The 13,786-nt window shown below is 45.6% G+C and overlaps 1 protein-coding gene across 1 annotated transcript; it reads right to left on the bottom strand.

Annotated features, from left to right (window-relative positions):
* Positions 1 to 7,445: 7,445 nt before the first annotated feature.
* LOC123153467 (receptor kinase-like protein Xa21) lies at positions 7,446 to 11,794 on the bottom strand. The gene is made up of 3 exons (XM_044572578.1): positions 9,536 to 11,794; positions 8,111 to 8,428; positions 7,446 to 7,966 (listed from the first exon to the last, which is right to left on the bottom strand). The coding sequence occupies exons 1-3, from the start codon at positions 11,691 to 11,693 to the stop codon at positions 7,614 to 7,616; spliced, it is 2,829 nt and encodes a 942-aa protein (XP_044428513.1). The 5' UTR covers positions 11,694 to 11,794; the 3' UTR covers positions 7,446 to 7,613.
* Between the last annotated feature and the right edge of the window lie 1,992 nt (positions 11,795 to 13,786).

Here is a 13,786-nt window from a genome sequence, read left to right as displayed (position 1 = left end):
TTATAGTATCTTGTTTGAGGAAGTTGGCCACCTCCCCATAAGGACTTCGTAGGATTTACCCCCTAGCTATGCCTTATGATTTTAGTGTTTCCGAAGTACGACCTTTACCTGATGTTCTAGATACCAGACCATTTCAAGGAATGGGATACGCTAGTACATCAAGGAGAACATTAGAAGCGGAGTGCTAAATATCTCTCAGTCGATCATCCAGATTTCATCCCCTTGGCCTCGCTAAGGTGAAATATGAGAAAGTGTTATCCTCCTTTGCATCTGCATCGTCCATCGCTAGTCATCATGGTAGTATGTTGTGTTGTCAGCACCCTTGACATGGATGTTGGTAAAACCTTGATGATTATGAAAATGCTCAAGTTCTTGAGAGCACGCACAAGCGCTAGGTGTTATCATCGACACTAATTGGGATGCTCTCAGTTTCCTCGGCAATGCTATGACCTTTTCAAACAGTGAATTCACTCTCTATTGTTGGGTTCTTCCCCAGTTACCAGAATCATTCCCAGCATTGCATTTTGTTCCCAGCTTGCACCGCCAATGTGCCATTCTACCATGGGTCTCTTCCATTTCCGGTGGTAAGCAAATTCATCCATTACGTTGTCTTCAACAAGGTAATCCACATCATCCAAGTCCGAGTATGCCATTCTACCGACCTCCTCCAAATGATCGATTGTGTTTGCCTTAAGCTGGTATAAAGAGTTTCAATGATCCTGAATCAAACGTAATTCTTTTTGCCATTTAAGGGGATATATCTACGAGTCACCATCCCTAAGGTGCCTCGTTGTGGTATCATGGCAACTCAACTCCTCGCTGCGCTGACAACCGTTTACCACCCTGTTAAGTGTGGAATTGTAGTCTACCTGGTAAACCTCCGTCATTTGTTCCACCCCTTTCCGCTAGAGGTGTGCTTCGTCTCTCAGCTCAAGAGATGTTGCTATGTCTCATTCCGTGAGTTAATCCTGAGTTGTTCGACCTTCGAGAAGAACGATTCTTTTAGGGTCTTTCCTTCCTCTTGTTGTCATGATAGTTGGAGTTCTCAGAGCAAGACTTCGAGACAATGATGGTGAACGAATCAACGTTCAGTTGAAGTGCAACCTGGATCGTGAAGATTGTGCTAGTTTGCGTTCCCCCTTCACCTTACCCTACGCTTGAATCTCGGGACGAGATTTTTGTTTAGTGGGGGTGAGTTGTCACATCCCTGGTCCTGTTATGCACTAGGCTAGACCCTCATGTGAGCATCATGTTTTAATTCAAATGAAATTTGAATTGAGGAATTTCAAAAGCCTCAGAAGACCTCTAAAAATAACCAACATTTAAATCTCATCAAATGAGTCCAAAGAAATGTTCCTGTTACTCTGTGAAAATATTGGTAAGAGGTAAAATTCAAACCAATATTTTTGGAATCCCAGAATTATTTATTTTTGGGCCTTTGACTTAAACCAATGACATATTTGAGTTGAATTTATTTCTATTATATAAGAAATAAAGTTCAAATATTTTTGTAAGTTGCCTGTGACCTTGGACTAGTTCCTGAGCTCACATACAATTTACAGAAAGTTTTAGAAAAATGATTTGATATTTTAAATCAAATCAAAACCAATTGCAGAAAATAGAAAACTGAAATAATTAGAAAAAGGAGAGAGAGAAACCTACCTGGCGCCTACCTGTGCGGCCTGCTGCAGAAGCCGGCCCAGCCCATCTCCACTTTCCCCTGTCGTCTTCCCCGCGCCAGTAGGCAGCGCGCGTGGCCGACAGGCGCCGACGCTGCCTCAGCTACCTCCTGCTTCCCCGGCCACCTCCTGCTTCCCCGGCCCCTTCTAGCGACGCCTGGAGGCGCCACGCAGCCCCCTGGTCCCTCTCGCTCACTCCCTCGAGCTCATCCCCCTCCTCTGTTCTCTCTCTCGCACGCAGCCACCGAACCCACCCGCCGCCGCCGTTCGTTGCCGCTGTGGCCACAGCCACTGCCTCGCCCCGCCGATGCTCTCAGAGGCGCCGCCGCCACCTACTCTCCCTCCTCTCCGAGCTACACGAGCCAGGACGGCCCCAAGACGACGCTTGCGGCCTTCTTCTCCGACCACGGCCGCCGGATGCCGCCGTCCGATTCGCCGTCTCCACCGCCTCCCCGAGCACGCCGACCTTCTCTTCGAACTCACCGTGAGCCCCTGTCCATTTCCCCTCTCTCCCCGTGCCCGTCCGCGCCTTCTAACCACCGTGGCTGTCGGAGCCGACAGTTCCTCGCCGCCGGCGATGACGCAGACGAGGCTAGAGCCACCGTAGCTAACTCCCGAGCACGGCAACGTGCTCAGCACTCTTCCAGGAGCCGGGCGCGCCCACCCGTGCGACCTGCCGTGCCCCCTAGCGCCAACCCCGACCTCGCCCGTGCTCCGGCCGCCGCCTTGTTCGCCGCCGTCGCCAAGTCCGACCTCCCCAGCACGAACGGATGCCACGATTCGATGCGCGCGAGCCTGGGCATCCCGTAGAGCCCCTCCGCCGCTCTTTTGGTCATCGGAGGGCGAATCCCGACGCTCTCCGCCGTCCCTGGCCTCGCCGGCGACGAGCCTCGGGTCAACTCCGGCGAGTTTGACCCGGGTTTGACCCCAGTTTGACTCCCCCTGACTCAATGACAGGTGGGGCCCAGCTCTGTTAGTTAATTAGGATTAGTACTAATTGAATTAGTTAAACTAATTACCCCTGCTGACACTGACAGTGGGCCCCGTGGCTATTAATTTGATTAGTTAGAATTAATTAACTCTGTTAGTCACTTGTGTCACTGACGTGTGGACCCCGCTGGTCAGGTTTGACCCGGACCAGCCCCTGTTGACCTGTGACGTCATGCCAACGTCATGCTGACGCAATAATTCCTTTCTGGAATTTAAATAAATCTTAAATGATTTAATATTTTCAGAAAATGTCCAAAACTTCTAAAAATCATATAAAATCAACCGTAACTCCAAATGAGATAAATTATACATGAAAAATTATCAGAAAAATTCAAGGAACCCATCTGTACCATTTTCATGCATGTTTGAACAATGTTTGTCCTCTGTTTTGGACAAAACAAATAAAGGACATTTAAATAACCATATATGGAGTTGGAATTTGAATCATGTATTCAAACCAACTTCATTTAAATCATAGCTAGGTGCATTAGCCCAAAACACATTCATATTGCCATGTCATAGCATGCATCATATTGTGCATTGCATTGATCGTGTTTTTTCTGTGTTTGCCGGTGTTGTTCCCCCTCGATAGACGTTGTACCGATGATGTGATCGTTGACACTGATGAAGACTCAATGCTATCTTCAGAAGTGCCAGGCAAGCAAAACCCCCTTGTTCATTCCGATACAATCCTACTCTCTTGCTCCTGCTCTCTTTTACTGCATTAGGACAACAACGACATATTTGTTACTTGCTGCGGTAGTTGAACCCCTTTATCCTCTGCATGACCTGTCATTGCCACAGTAAATAGATGAAACCCACTAGCATGAGTAGGAGTTGTTTGAGCCCTGTTGTGCCTACTCATTCATGCTTGTTTGTCATGCCTGCTACTGCTTAGAGTTGTGTCAGGTCTGATTCATCGGGAATGAATCAGAGGTGTGTGAACACGTCCTACTGTGTGTGAGCTAAGTGTGTGAACACGATTTGGTAAAGGTAGCGGTGAGAGGCCATGTAGGAGTACATGGTGGGTTGTCTCATTGCAGCCGTCCTCAGGGACTGAGTTCTGTGTTTGTGATCCATGATTCAGCTACTACCATACATTGGGCCCTGAAATATGACCCCGCTTGACTTCTTATTCACCCTAGTCCTCTGTCCAGGAGTTGCAAGTAGTTTCTGGTGTTTGTAGTATGCTGGAGGCCGTGGACAGCGCTGACCGTAGGGGTGGGCTGTGATGCGGTAGGTACGTGGCACGGTGTACCGGATACCCGTTAGGTATCTCGGGAACCCTGCACACATCGTTTGGGGCTGTGAGCGAAACTCCGGCCGGATCTCCTCATGGATGGAACCCGAATAGGCGATAAACCTGGACTAGAGACTTGAGTGTTTAGGTAGGTCGTGGTCTACACCCACGTCGGCTTTCGCTTGAAGTCTGCCGAGCACATGTCGTGTGCAGACGCTAAGTGGTGGAAACATGTATGAAGAAGTACACCCCTGCAGGGTTAACATCATCTATTCGAATAGCCGTGTCCACGGAAAAGGACTTCTGGGTTGCTTATATCAGTTCATAGACAAGTGAAAGTGGATACTCTAAAATACGCAAGATAAGCGTGAGTGCTATGGATGGCGTTCTCGTAGGGAGACGGGAGCGGATTCCATAGTGGTGTATTGATATGGTGAATATGTGGACTCGTGTGCGCCACCTCAAAAGAGTTACTTGCAGTCGTAGTTCAGGATAGCCACCGAGTCAAAGCTGGCTTGCTGCAGTTAAACCCCACCATCCCCTTGTTGAAAATGATGCATATGTAGCTAGTTCTGATGTAAGTCTTGCTGGGTACATTTGTACTCACGTTTGCCTATTTTATGTTTTTGCAGAGAGACGTCAGTCTCGCTAGTAGTTCGCGTGGTCTTCGACGTTTAGCTTGATACCTCAGCTACGATCATGTGCCCTTGGCAGGAGCTGGTAGATAGTCCGGCTTCTCAGCCCTTTTCATTTGTAGATGTCTGTACTCAGACATGTTAAGCTTCCGCTTGTGTTTTGATTTGTATGCTCTGAATGTTGGGTCATGAGACTCATGTTTGTAATATCTCGCTCCTCGGAGCCTATTGAATAAATACTTGAGTTGTAGAGTCATGTTGTGATGCCATGTTGTATTTGCACATATTGAGCATATTGTGTGTATGTTATTGAAATGCTTGGTATGTGTGGGATCTGACTATCTAGTTGTTTATCTTTAGTAGCCTCTCTTATCGGGAAATGTCTCCTAGTGTTTCCACCGAGCCATGGTAGCTTGCTACTACTCCGGAACACTTAGGCTGGCCGGCATGTGTCCTTCTTCGTTCCTGTGTCTGTCCCTTCGGGGAAATGTCACGCAATGAATACCGGAGTCCTGTTAGCCCGCTACAGCCCGGTTCACCGGAGTCCTGCTAGCCCAGTGCTACAGCCTGGATTCACCCGCTGATGACCGACACGTTCGATGCTGGGTCATGGATGCCTGTCCCTGTAGGTTTGTGCCACTTTGGATTTACGACTAGCCATGTCAGCCCGGGCTCCTTATCATATGGATGCTAGCGACACTATCATATACGTGTGCCAAAAGGCGCAAACGGTCCCGGACGAAGGTAAAGCGACACCCGTGGGAATACCGTGCGTGAGGCCGCAAAGTGATATGAGGTGTTATATGCTAGATCGATGTGGCATTGAGTCGGTGTCCTGACACCTTGCAAGACAGCTTCAGACCACATTACCTCCTTAAGAACTTATTCTACCTGGTCTTCTCTTCAGCCACAGCAACAGCAACAGCTTGCGGTACAAGCAGCGGCAGTCAGGATCGAGGGGCGGGCCAAACTAGGGTTCTGCGACAACCAGGTACACGCTTGTGCCATGCCTATCTGCTTGATATGGGGCATTCTTCTCCGCGGATTGGGCGTAGGTTTGGTTCTCAACACCATTTACTCTGGCTTGTTCATGTGAATTTTGTGATCAAGCCGTGTTCGAGGGTTTACCTTTGATGTGGTTCCAAGCCAGCTTCCCAAATATTTACTCTGACTGCCCAAATCGGTCTAGCTCTGTTCGTTTGGGCTGTGCTTATATAAATACTACTCGCCTTGTACAAATAAGGGAAAATCCGTACATGAATGAAATGCTGAACTGAAAAGAGAAGGGTACTGTCTGCAAGTGTCACTAACTGAACTTTTCGTTTCGGAAAAGCCATGTAAGATAGTACAGCATTGTTCCTTTTTACATGAATTTCTGTCACTAGGTACCATCCTGCTAATCTTTGCTTCATCTGACATCCATGCGTGAGGCCAGATGCTTGATTCTAAGGATCCCGGCAGAAACTTGTCCCATGCCCGGCCGGTCTTTGGGCGATGTCATGGAGCAAGAGAGGCCTATTCTAACCATTAGAACGACACAGTTCTTCATCACTTTCGGTGCGTTGCTGTCATCTTGTAGCATTGTTGGATCAACAACCTTACAAATATTATATGGAAATGCTCTACGAACAAATTCATGAAGGCTTGCACCTTCACTGAATTTTCCGTCGCTGGACTTCGCCCTGTTATCATTTGTAACATAAGCACTCCAAAACTGTAGACATCACCCTTGGTTGATATCTCTTCACTCATGCCATATTCTGCATTTGCATTTACAAACACAGTTAGAGAATCTGCAGCATTTGCAAGTTGCAACTCCGTAAAGAACAAACACACCCAACAATCTAACATTGCTGAGGATATGCTTAATCTCACCTGGTGAGATGTATCCGATCGACCCTTTATGAAATGATAAAAGCTTTTACTTCTTGTACTATCTTTTCGATATCCAATGTATCTAATAATCTCACCTGGGTCTTTACTTTTACTTGGATAGTGGCCTATTTTTTTCCCGATGGATAGCACTTCTTCTTTAATGTAGTCGTTATTCTTACAAACTACTACTCCCTCCATTCCACAATGTAGTGTCTATAGATTTTTCTAAAAGTCAAACTTTGCTAATTTTGACACAGTGTATAGAGAAAACTGTATACATCTACAATACCAAACATGTAAATTATGAAAGTATAACTCATAATGTATCCAATTATGTGCATTTGGTATTCTAGATGTACCTATTTTTCTCTATAAATATGGTCAATGTTTGTAATGTTTGACTTTTGGAAAAATCTATAGGCACTACGTTATGGAATGGAGGGAGTATATTCTGCTTTGCCTTTGCTGTTTATGTAGAACTAGATCAATTTTATTATTCAACCCAGAGTACTTTTCTACAAGTCTTTGGTATTTTCTCAATAAACTTTCAAATTTTGGTCTAAGTTGTCTTTTCTTTTCCCCCAAGATATAAAAAAGCTATATATCAAATCAACAATTGTATTTAGTTGGCTATGAGTAGTATGCCAAATTCTTCAGAGGGATTTATTCTGCACCTTATATCAATATTTTCTTTAGCATTTATTACTTTACCTGTGCTAACTTCTGAGTTTAGATACTTCAACCTTTCAACGATTAAACACTAGCTCAGATACCAACAATGCACAATATTCAAGATTAAAATATGTTATTATTCAGTTTATTTTTGTTCATATTCAAGATTAAGTATTATAAAAAATATTGATTTTTTTATTTAAAGATGTTAATATATGATTTGTACTGTTCAAATTTCCTAAAATCAGATACTATATTCATGTGAGTCTACTGTTCAAATTTGAGGAAATTTGAAGTTACAGTTGAAAAAAATAACTAGCCCAACCATGAGTTATTGCAATTCTGAGATTAGAGAAGAAAATTATTAAAACTGAAATAGAGCAAAAGAGAAGATTACATTGTCTGCAAGGGTCACTATCTGTCTAACTGAATTCAAAAGAAGGAAAAGACATAAGATAGTACATCATTATTCTTGTTTACACGAATTTCTGTTGCTAGCAACCATCCTGCCTATGCTTTGCTTCATCTGACATACATGCGTGAGGCCACATGCTTGATTCTAAGGATCTCGGTAGAAACTTGGCCCATGTCCGGCCGCTCTTTGGGAGATGTCATGGAGCAAGAGAGGCCTATTCTAACAAGTGGAATGACACAGTTCTTTATTATTTCTTGTGCATTGCTGTCATCTTCTAGCATTGTTTGATCAACAACGTCACAAATATTATTTGGAAATGCTCTATGAACAAATTCATGAAGGCTTGCACCATCACTGAAATTTTTGTCAGTTGGACTTCGCCCTGTTATCATCTGTAACAGAAGCACTCCAAAACTGTAGACATCACCCTTGGTTGATATCTCTGCGCTCATGCCATACTCTGCATTTACATTTACAAACACAATTAGACATACTCTGCATTTACATTTACAAACACAATTAGAGAAATCTGCAGTATATGTGCCACTCTAAAGTAAAAACGAACCCAATAGTCCAACATTACTGAGGATATGCTTAGTCTCACCTGGAGGGGTGTATCCGATGGATCCTTTTAGGCAGGCCAGACTTGTTGAATCACCTTCTTCTACATTTGATGTTGTGAATACAAACCTTGCCAGGCCAAAGTCGGTGACATAGGCAACCATGTTGGAGCCAAGAAGCACCCCGAACGCCCCGGTCGCTCCCCCGCGGGCGATCCGGGCGTGACCCCTACCCGCCGCGAACAGCCGCCACCCACCGTCTCTCTCCCTGCCGCCGCCGGCCAGCGCCGCCGGGCAAAGCCCACTCGGCATCGGTGGCGGCAGGAGCTTCTCCTCTCTGCTTGTGTGGGGGCCGCGGGGGGCTGCTCATCCTGGCAGAGGCACATGGCCATGCGGGTCAATGGAGTGCGTTGGCTGCTGCGGTACGTACATCACGCGAAGCATGCCGGTGTGCTGGGTTTGATTAGATCCCAGCTTCATGGGCTGGCGGCTGGATGGCTGCGTGCTGATCTGAGGCTGCGGGCGCACATGGTGTCTCCCAGCGGATCTGCAGCGCACGCGCGGACGCTGGCCCCAACGTGGCTGCTCGGCGGTGGCCGGGTGTCGGTGTGCGAGCGGCCGGAGTCTTCGAACCGGCGACTGCCTGCGGCCTCGTAGACGGTCGGATCTATGGTCAGGTAGCCGCAGCTTGGTACGACCCGACATGGTTGCCTTGACTCAGATCTGAAAGGCTTGGTGGCGGTGATCCAGATCCTTTCGGCCGTTTGGTGGTGACTATGCAGTGACTTACTACGGCTCCACGACGGTGGTGGTCATCCGAAGGTCTTACGGAGGGTTCATCTCTCGAGATCTGATGGCTGACTTCTGCGGTGAGATGTAAAACTATGGACGACGTCTTGATGCAGAGGGATGGTTGTGCAGCGGCGACGCATCGCATGTAGCTGCTGGGATCGCGGAAAAGTGGTGGCGATAATACATGAGCTACTTCGATGGTGGTGCTACGAGCACCTGGTCTAGAGCTCCGGGGTGAAAGCCTAGGTTCGACCGGAGTTGGTTATACCTGACAATGGCGATGTTTTTTTACGTCGTTACCTTGTTGAAGGCATTGCTCGGACATGCTTTGGACCGATTCTTCAGGGTGAAAACCCAGATTCTGGCCTTAGTGGCTGCATTCGGCGACGGCGATGCTTGAGCGTTGCTCCCTTCTTGAAGGCGTTGCTGTTGAAGACCTCGTCTTCCATGTTGTGTCATGGTATGGTCGGTGCAGATATGGTCATTGTTGTAGTTTTGACGATCATGGATCTGGTCGCTTTGGGACTTTTTTTTCCTCGCCTATGCATGCTTTGGTCTTATGACTTTGCTAGTTGCCGGCGTGTTTGTGTGTGTTGGTGTTGGCTGTGTGCATCTTAGCTATGCAGAGGCCGGGTGCAGGCTCATCGTGTTTTGTATCTTCTTGATGCTTCATTTTGAGTCAATAAAATCCACCCTTTGTTGCATTTTGTTGCCCTTTTCTGTCAACTTGTGTTGAACAAAGAGGTATACCTCCTGTTGGAATGCTGGTACACAAATCATGATTTCCTTCAACTGACACTGCAGCAGTATTGTTAAAAGAGCCGATGCATTTTGTTGCCCTTTTCTGTCAACTTGTGTTGAACAAAGAGGTATACCTCCTGTTGGAATGCTGGTACACAAATCATGATTTCCTTCAACTGACACTGCAGCAGTATTGTTAAAAATACCGCCTCCTGGAACTGCTCCATCAAAATTGTTGAAGGATAAGTTGAGATTTTTAAGGGAACTTAAGGATGTGAGGAACTGTGGAATCTTTCCGGACAAATTGTTATGAGAAATATCCAAGTACTCCAGAACCACACACTGGCCAAGAGTGGATGGGATGTTGCCAGACAGCCTGTTATCTGATATGCTAATTTTGTTCACATTAATGAGATTGCCAACTTCCACTGGCACTCCCCCAGATAGGTAATTGTGTGACAAGTCCAATTCTTCAGAAAGCGAAGAAATTTTGAAGATTTCACTTGGTATATTCCCATCTAGTGAGTTGTGAGCAAGGTTGAGTATTTGGAGTTGATTACAATGTCCTATATCCGCAGGTATCCTTCCGCTAATGTTGTTCCCATCCAATTTCAAAGAATTTAGCTGAACCAGATTACCAATAGTATCCGGGATTTGCCCTGACAGTCTGTTTTGTCCAAAGGGTAGACGGACCAAGCTGTGCAAATTACCAATTGTTGCTGGTATATTTCCAGTGATAAGATTGTAATCCATGTACAACCTGCGGAGGCTCTTAAGATTGCCAATCTCTGGTGGTATAGGCCCTGAAATTTGGTTTTCCCTTAACCACAGCCACTCCAGACTATCAGAAAGATTGCCTATTGAACTTGGCATTTCGCCTTGAAGATTGTTCCCAACCAACATCAGCATAGTCAACCTGGTACAATTTGCGAGTGAAGAGACAAATTCCCAGTCTCCTGCTTCTAGCTTGTTGTATGACAAATCAAGTTCCTCCAAATTTGGCAATGACCCAAAGAAGGGTATAAACCCAGTTAGGCTGTTATTATACAGGTAAAGCTGACGAAGGTTGTAAGCTTTGGGAAGAGAAGCTGGGATAGGGCCATCAAACTTGTTTGATGAGAGGATTAAATCCTGAATATTCGGGAGTGTGTAGCCAATATTGGAGGGTAACCTTCCAACAAGCGAGTTGTTTGCTACGCCAAGAAATGTCACTGATGACATATTGAAGAGAGATGGTGGAACTGCCCCAGACAAGTTGTTGGCTGTCAAAGTCAGTATCTCCAGTGTTGAGATATGACCTAAGCTGTCTGGTATATGCCCTACTAAATTATTTTCTGTAAGACGAAGATCAATGAGGGAGGAAAGGTTCCCTAGCGAGGAAGGTATTTTTCCTGAAATATGATTATAGCTTAAATCGAGGTATTGAATAGGCGGGGAGGTGGCAGTAACAACAGGTATAGAACCAACAAGGTTGTTCTTTTGGAGGAAAATGTCAAGAAGAGATGATGTGTTGAAGAGAGCCTTTGGTAGTTTTCCACTAAGCCTATTGCTCATGAGCAGAAGTACTTGGAGGGATGGACTATTTGCTAGGGACTCCGGGATGACCCCTGTTAGAGCATTCATCCCAAGATTGACATATGTAAGAGAACGGCTGCTACCCAGAGATGGCGGTATGTTACCTTCCAAAGTGTTCTTGCTGAGGTTGAGCTCACGGAGCCGGCTCAGGAGGCCAAGCTTTGATGGTATGCCACCATTGAAGTTATTGTTTGACAGCTGCAGCCTTTCAAGAGAGGTCAGGTTGGCAATGCAAGGCGATATGGGGCCTGAGATGCCTTCTGAATTAAGGTCCAGCTCAATCACACGACGAGGGGACACCGTGCTGCAGGTGATCCCATGCCAGTCGCAAACGTCCAGGGACGTGTTGCTCCATGAAGCTAAAACTCCTGCTGGACCCGAGAGCCGGGACTTGAAGCAGAGGAGAGCTTGCCTATCATTTTCAGTTTCGTTGCAGATGGCTAGTGGTAGGCTGCAAAGGAAGCAGAAGAGGCATAGGAACCAAACAATGCCTGGAAACAAGACAACAGAGGACGCCATTGTTGTTTGTTGCAGGTTACAGCTATGGAGTATGGAGATGAAAGCTGAAGGAGGATGTTTAAGTAGTCAGCGGTCGAATGTGATAGTAGCTAACCGCTCAAAACAGCACACGCTATTCGCGGATCAGAGATCAATATGGTGGGAACGGGGATGATGCATCACGTATGCTTTTGGATTAGATTTTGCTTACTGGATTAGTTGTGACCTGGAAGTAGTTGTTCAAGCCCACACTAGTGCAATATTTATATTGTGAGCATGCATTTGGACGCTAAGAGATTTGACCCTTCATGCCTTAGACTGGGACGATGCCTCCTCCAACCTCCGCTTACATTGCATTGACCCAACTACCCTCCAACAACATGAGTGCATGTGGTTGCTTGAGGTACAGTGTCGACGCACGCTTCATCTTGAAGAATAATGAATATTAACAAAGTGAATAAATAGATAAATGGATGTAGGGAATGCTAGGAATTTATGACATTCAAAATTTCACAGAAGAAAAAAGAAACTGTGCAAAAATAACAAGAGATAAATATATTCCTTTTCTATTCTGTTTTACAGTAAAGAAATTGTCATATTGTTGAATGTTTGCAGGTTCCCAGACTCGTAACATCCCCACTGTTCACACATTTTTCAATATTTCTTCAAATTTTAAGGCACATACGACTCTATAATCAGGTTAATTAAGGTTTAGAGTGTGGCTTTGTATTTCAGATTTTTTCTAAAAAAGAGTCCAAAAAAATCCTTATAATCGGGTTATAAGCCAATCAAGGCACATACGACTCTAATCAGGTTATAAGCCAATCAAGGCACATACGACTCTAATCAGATTATAAGCCAATCAAGGCACATACGACTCTAATCGGGTTATAAGCCAATCAAGGCATGGTGTCTGCTCTGGTAGTAAAGGTTTGACAACAAATTTCATTAGAAGGCAATTGTTTTGGTGAAAAGGGTTCTTACAGGCTGTTTGGTTTGGAGCCCTGAGCTGCCCAACGTAAAATTGTTTGTCGACCAGTCTTGTGGTAGCGTTGCCCAATCTATGGAACCCAAAATCTTAGTCATCAATCATACTCCCTCAATTCATAAATATAAGTCTTTTTAGAAGATTCCACTACGAACTACATATGGATGTATATAGACATATTCTAGAGCGTAGATTCACTCATTTTGCTCCGTATGTAGTCCATATTGAAACCTCTAAAAGGACTTATATTTAGGAACGGAGGGAGTACATAGGATGAAGCTCAGAGTGAGTGTGTGTGTGTGTGGTGGGGGGGGGGGGGGGGGGGGAAGGGAGCAGTCCAATGCCATAGCTGATGATCAAAGCAAGTCGGAATGTCGAAGCCCAAGCGCTGCCATATCCGAATAGCCGCGGGGCAAAGCATGAAAATATGGACAATATCTTCAGTGTCATGCCCACAGCAAGATCATGCAATGTTTTTCTTGTGTAGATTTGAGGGAAAGCAGAAATGGGGATTGTAGGGTGGACACGGTCTCATTTGCGCATTCCGGTGAGGCATGCATAGGGACAAACATGGTTTTGGAGAATTTGGTTGATAGGCCCATGGCAAGGGAAAATGATTGGAGGATGTTTTTGAGAGGTAGAGTGGCCGTGGGCGAGGCACCAATCATAATTAACTTGTCGTGGAGAGTTGTGGGTGGTAGGTTGGTGAAGATCGGGTGGTGTGGTTCGTCAAGGTTTGAGTTTTGTTGGATGAGTTGTCGCAGTGGATCTGCAATGATAATAAAAAGGTAGGGGAGAGGGGTCCCCATGTTGCATCATGTTTCTGTAGGTAAATCTAGTTTCCTAGAATTACGTTGAGCATTACGATCGTTTTAAGGGTTGATAGTGCATCGTGAATCCATAGATAGAAGTGTTCTATGATTCCATGATGATGCAAGATTGCAAGAAGGGATTCCCAGGACAGAGAGTTAAAGGCCTTAGAGAAGTCTAATTTGATGGCCATGATAGGAGCTTTCCTAGAGTGGCAAGAACCGATGAGATCGGCAGCTTATATGAAATTTTCCTTTTTACACTAGAGTGGCAAGGACCGGTGACTAGAGCTCGCACACGTGACACGTCAACTTAA

The sequence above is a fragment of the Triticum aestivum genome, chromosome 7A (assembly GCF_018294505.1).
Source record: "Triticum aestivum cultivar Chinese Spring chromosome 7A, IWGSC CS RefSeq v2.1, whole genome shotgun sequence".
NCBI classification, from domain to species: Eukaryota; Viridiplantae; Streptophyta; class Magnoliopsida; order Poales; family Poaceae; genus Triticum; species Triticum aestivum.
The sequence above is the reverse complement of the archived record's forward strand: the minus strand, read 5'-3'. Positions and strand labels throughout refer to the sequence as shown.